The 6,438-nt window shown below is 44.9% G+C and overlaps 1 protein-coding gene across 1 annotated transcript in view; it reads right to left on the minus strand.

Moving 5' to 3' along the window:
* LOC102201554 (forkhead box protein F2) overlaps window positions 1-1,759 on the minus strand; it is a 4,070-nt gene extending 2,311 nt beyond the window's left edge. The window contains exon 1 of the mRNA XM_005745077.1: window positions 260-1,759. Coding sequence (XP_005745134.1) covers window positions 260-1,235 — 976 coding nt within the window. The 5' untranslated portion in view covers window positions 1,236-1,759. The remainder of the gene's footprint in view (window positions 1-259) is intronic.
* Between the last annotated feature and the right edge of the window lie 4,679 nt (window positions 1,760-6,438).

A 6,438-nucleotide genomic window follows, 5' to 3' on the forward strand; every position in this document is an offset into this window, starting at 1 on the left:
ATATATATATATATAATTTTTGTGTAGTCTACAATTTCATAATTACACGTTACAGTTTATCACACGGGCCTCTGCAGAAGAAAGACCCACTCATTTAGAGTGTTGCGTTTTAAATGTGCTTATATCATGCAGATAAAACTTAGATGCAGTGAAAATTGTTATTATTATTATTGTTTTTTGGGGGGAGGGGGGGGGGATCCCAGAGATTTTAATCCGGATTCATCTACCCCTCTGTAAGCCTCGAGTTATTCTGTGGTACCTGAAATATCAGTGGAGTGGCTGTCCCTGCCATTCTGGTGAAGATAACTCTGCTCCAGGGAGTAAGGCGACATGCCGGAGTGTAAACCAGAGGATGCTGGGCTGCTGGAGGCTAGAGGCTGTTGTTTGATGTAGGGGGAGCCGCCGGAGGACGCCCAGTGTGCGGATGTACTGGCGTACGGGGAATGGCCGTCCAGCGCGCTGGCCATGGCTGGAGAGGACGGTACAGGACTGCTGCTGCTATCCTGCCCATATTCCCCGTTAGGAGGAACAGGACAACTCGCCATGTATGTGGAGCCGGGACTCGGGGACATGTGAGGTACGTGGTGCCCGCCGCTCAGCCCGTCGTACCCCCCGGCCATTGAATTGCTCATCATGTCCAAGTTGTAGCTGTTACTGTGACAAGCGAGGGTGGCCGATGGACCCTGGAAATCAAAACTCTGCGGAAGAATTGAGGTGCCGAAGCCTATGCCATTCATCATCCGATACATGGGCTTCAGAGCTTGACATTTTCTTCTGAAGCCTCTGGGTCTGCGCCGAAATGAGCCTTCCTCGAACATGAACTCACTGCCTGGATCGATCGTCCAGTAGTGGCCTTTCCCCGGCCTGCCCAGCCCTTTTGGCAGCTTGATGAAGCACTCGTTAAGCGATAGATTATGCCGGACAGAGTTCTTCCAGCCCTGGTACGAACCCCTGAAGAATGGGAAGCGAGCCTGGAGAAACTGATAGATTTCACTGAGTGTCAGCCGCTTGGTGGGCGAGCTCTGTATTGCCATAACGATGAGAGCGATGTAGGAGTACGGCGGCTTTTCCGGTCGCCTTAAACCGGAGCTCGTCTTCTTTCCCTTGACGCCATTAGAAGAACTTTCTGTGGCGGCTTGTGGGCTCAGCATAGCGGGATGCAGGACGCCGGACGCCGGGCTGGATCTCAGAGGAGGCGGAGGTTCCAGCTGCTGCTGAGGGGTCTCGGTCGTCATGTCAGCTCTGACGTACAACTGGCGTAGAGAGAAGAGAGGGGAGGGAGAAAAGACGACCTGGAGGTGTTTCGGGGGAGAAATGTGCTGGCTCCCAGCGGTCAGTGTCCTTGCAAGTGAGCGTTACACCGCCAGTGGTCCTCAGAATCCCAGCGCAAAATGGAGTGAAATCTGTCTCCAGTTACGCACGACTCTCCTGTTACGCACGGTGCTCCTTTGACGCATGCAGAACGCACGGCTGGTACGCACTGACAGAGAGGAAGAGGAAGAGAGAGTGGGGGGAGGCGGTTATCCACTGGAGACTAAGTGTCCAGAGTTGTAGCTAGACATAAGGACTCCACGGGGTGTCACAGCAGCGCTAAGTGGCGCTGTGTGACGCGCCGGGTGGCCATCGACCGCCTATAATAATCCCTCAAGTGCAGGAAACACGAAAACCCTTGGACTTATTGCGCGCAACAGTCCAGCCAAACAAAGTCCGACCACCTATCATTGCATAAATCTTTCTTCCCTCTGCTCGAGCCCCCCGCCTCTTCCCCCGACCCTTTCTCCTCATCCGCACTCTGCCCCTGCAATTCTCCCTGAAATCAGTGACACACACACACCACCCCCCTCACCCGCCCCCATGCCAAGTCCATTTACCGTGCAGCAGCCTTAAAGCCTCTCATTCTCTCCTCTCCTTCGTCTTGTTTCTTCCCCTCCCACCACCTCTCTCCAAGTTCGGACTACACGCAATTAAGCCATCTATCAAACCTCCCCCAGACACTCCAATCAACAACGCCACACGCCAGCCGCACAAGTTTAAAAACGAGCTATCCCCCCGCCTCTGCTCCTCCATATATGAAGCAGTGATTTCGTCCCAATGTGCCACAGAGCATAAATTTCCTCTGACAAGAATAAACCACCGCAATATGTGCAAAATGTCCAGCTTGCATCTGAAACCGCGATGGCCAAAACATTCACACGGGCCCTTACATGATGTCCCCCGGCAGATAATACCCAAGCACATCAGTGTGAAACACCGACAGAAAAAAAGGCCACATTGCGTTATTTGTATTATTTCGCTCATAATTTCCTCCCAAACTGGTCCAGAGGATAACAAAAACAAACTGTCGCGGTGCCGGGCTGGGGAGAGGAGTGTGAGAGATGGAGAGGTGGTGGTCTTTACCGTGCGTGTGTGTAAGCGGGGGGTTGCTCTGAGTAAATGACTTTGACATGAGTGGAAGCAGGCTTTTTCCATCAAGCCCGGCCCTGGATACCACACACAGCGCGCCAGTGTCAGCTTACCGCCCCGGGCCAGAGTCGGTCCCATGGGCCCCACGTTCATTAGACAGAGAAAAGCGAAATTAGGCGAGCGGGCGTCGACAGTTTCCTCCCCTATGGAGACATCACACACAGATTTGTCCAACATGATGGAGTTATATATCCCATAAAGGTAATATCAACATCCGTGCTGCGACAGAGCGGAGAATATTGGGCTTTGAAGAACAAAAAAAAGAAGAAAAAGGTTTTACTTCTGGAGCTTTTAGGTTGAATTGTATGATTGTAAATCTCCCCCCTTTCTAATTTTTTTCAGTCACGTATTTGTAATATTTCAGTGTAAATTTCAGCCGACTTCAACTACTCCCCTCATTTCCACAGAACCTCGCACAAAGGGAGAAAAATAAAGCCCCACGCAATCAAACTTATAAATATCCATGTTTTCGCCTCTTTTTAATTTCCCGCTCAAGTGTGCCTGTGCACGTGTGTGCCTAAGGGCCCTTTAAAGTTTAGATATAGCCTGGAGGATATAAGCAAACAATAACCAGACACACTAACCTTTGCACTTTGCAGAACAAAGGATGTGCGGATAAAATCGTTTTCCACTGCAGTTTCGAGGACCTAAACGGCCCCAGAAATTTCCTGCGACATCAAAACTTATGACCCCTGCCGAGATCAGGATGCTTTTGCTTGGAGAGGGAATCTTTGTTCTGGGAGCGCTTTGAAGACAGCGATCCGGTTGCTTTTTTACGCGTTGATCTTATAGAGCTTCTAATTTGGTCTTCTGGAATATAAAGCTATCAGCTGCCAGCGCACAAACGAGATGTGTTTCTGTTTTTGTAGCACGGCCACGACTGGAGGCTGATATGAAGTCACTGCGGACATAATAAGGCCGTGTGTTTGTTTGCATGTTTGGACGAAGATATATGATTATCCCACAGAAAATATCAGACAGGGTTAAGAAACGGGCCTGCTCTGACCTCAGGTAACTTACAGGCCTCCTTTTTTCTTTTTGTTTTCTTTCTTTCTTTATTAAAGGATAAAATCAATTATCCTGCTTCTCAACACAATTTAGAAAAATGTATTATTTTGGACGAACATTTTGTACTTTCATTACTGATTTTATTTGTTAACTAATATAACCGAACAGCTTTAAAAAGAAAGCTTATTTCCGAATGTCACGCAAAGGCAGTGTTCACGTGTGTAACAGTTAGCTCTGTCTTGGTTGTTTTGTATGCTCCTTGTTTGTGCAACAGGCCTGAAGTAAACAATATTCATCAAGTGAAACAATAACAAATACAGATTTCAGGTCTCTCTCTCTCTTTTAAAGGTAATCTAATATTCTTTTGGCTGCTCGGCTTTTCTCCTGCCTCTCCGCCTGCGTTTCCTGTGGCGGTGCCGGGAGCTTTGGAGCTGGCTCTCCGGGACTCTAGGAGGTCAGGCGCGGTTCAGTTTGCCCGAGTGACAGACTGTTTGGACTTCCTAACATTGTGCCTGCCTTATAGTTTTGTTTCATAACACCGCGGCACCCCCCCCCCTTCCCCCCACTCCCACAGTTCTCCCTACAGAATGCGTGATGGGTGCAGAGAAGAGACGAAGGCTGAAGTGAAAAAGCAGAGAGCGTTTTCAGCCTAAGGTATGCGCCTTGGTGTCGAAGTTATTAAAAATGTAAGGGTGCTGAGATGACTGGGGCCACGTGACAGGCTCTGAGAGCGACAGGTGTGCTGTTCCGGTGTTTCACCTGCAGGTTGCAGCATTGTCCATAGAAACAGGAACGAATCTCACCTGTCACCTGTCTCAGCTGCTGAGTGAGCCCTGTAAACACACACCTGCCCCCGTACTGCCAGCTCAGTACAGGGGCCACGAGCATATGAGCTACTGCACGGCTAACTTAGACTATACACTTAACTATATAAAATATTTTATTTTATTTATGTTGTATTTATTTGTTTGTTAGTTCGTTTATTCCTCAAGATGCACGTAACAAAAATAGCTACGTGAGATATTCAGGTTTTTTTCTTGAGTACAGTCAAAGTAACTTACATTTAAGAAATTCCAAAACTCTTATCACTTTATAATTTGGTTGCCCTGAACATCTCTAAAACAGAATTGATCCACTATGTTGTTTTTTCTACCCCACAATGAAATGTTGCAGTTTTGCTATCTAAAGAAAGTTTAGTGCACTACAGTCTTCAATAAATCACTGACACTAGGAACTCTTATATTGTGAAATGTGTCACCAGGCTTTGTGTCAGAACTGTGTATCTTTACTTACAGCTACAGTTAAACACAGCAGAGTGTGTAAACCGAAAACCGAAACTTTCTGTTTTGTATTTGATGGTACAACAAACAGATAAACCCAGAATGACAGAGTGAGAGAAAAAAAATAAATCAGTTGGATTTTTATTTCTGAACAACTAGTGCTAATCAAGAAAAGAAAAATTATTATTACAGCTTAATTTGAGACACTTTTACTGAGTTTGGGCTAAAAGCGTCGACGGACTGATCAATTATTTTGTCTGAGCTCAAGCGTGATTTTTTTTTTTTTGTGATCAACACCTCGTTAGGAAACCCGCGGCCCCGAGTCTCTGGGTCCGTTTCAGGACCGAGGAGAGCAAGTATAGGCTCCTGCATGGGGACACGGACAACAAACAGCCCGCGTGTTTTTAAAGATCCTGATATGCGTGTAAATCTCAATGTGGTCACAGAACATAAATCATAAATGGCCTTTTGTAGATGGAACAAAACAATTAATTGAAGAAAAATAAATAAATAAATAAATAAATAAATAAATAAATAAAAAGCATAATTCTCCTTCTGTTGTTCGGTTTAGTTATTTATGGATTTGTTTGTTTGCTGAACTTTTATGCAGTGTAAATAATACCAGTAGATTATTTTAAACGTTGTTTCATTGAGCCGTGTTGCTCGTTTATGGGAAACTTAAGATGGCTATTACAAATAAAATAAGTACAGAAAAGTAGGCTTTTTAAAAAGGTCTTTTATTTTGATACTTTCTTGTGGGTGGAAAATAAAACCCTTCTTGATTAGGGTTGAAGTCTGTCTGTGAGGCAGATCTGGCACATTTGTTTGCAATGTAATGTGAGACGTTATGTTGTTACATGACAAACTCCTCACCGCTGCGGAGGTATTTTCTTCCATTTGGACTGAGTACAATAAATAAAGTAAATGGAAAATAATACGAATAAGCACCATCATCACAAAAGCATTTCATATGTAACATTTATTAACGATGGCTGACTTCTATTTTGCCATTTTACTAAGTAAATACTCGCTAATATTTACAAGTTTGGATAAACGTGTCGCACTAAACGCGACATCGTCCAAAGAGCCTGAAGGCACCAGACTCAACATAACCTTTGATTGTAAATATTTTATATAATTATATATCTTTTGACTTTGGTAATTTTTGTAATTATGGTTTCATTTTCAAACGAAAATAAGACCAACTTATTTTCCTTTTTGGCTCTAACAAGAGAAACCACAACAAATACCTACAGCAGGTGTGAGGCCCTCCCTCTCCCTCCACCACATATTCATGCACCTGCTTCTGATCTAACAGCTGCCTTCCCCCCCTTTCATGTCAGCAGTGAATAACTCAGTGAACACCAGGGTCCCATTGTTTCACGTGTTTTGTTTATTCATAAAAAATAACAGGCATGCACCAATCAATCAATCAAACAATCAAACAATCAATCTCAGGAAAACGGCACATTTTTCCATGCGTTTCTTAGTGCAGCCACGTGATTCCTAACGCAGCCCAGTCAATAATATTATACAATATTTATACAGCAGGTCATACAAAACATGAAAATATAAATAAAGTGATACTTTTAACAGTTTTGACGTGGCACTTTGCTGCCGTCCTACAGTAGAAATGACCAATGAACCATAGATACGAATATGAATACTCTCTCTCTCTCTCTCTCTC

Source organism: Pundamilia nyererei, unplaced genomic scaffold (assembly GCF_000239375.1).
Source record: "Pundamilia nyererei isolate P.nyererei 1_Seehausen unplaced genomic scaffold, PunNye1.0 scaffold00153, whole genome shotgun sequence".
In the NCBI taxonomy this organism is placed as follows: Eukaryota; Metazoa; Chordata; class Actinopteri; order Cichliformes; family Cichlidae; genus Pundamilia; species Pundamilia nyererei.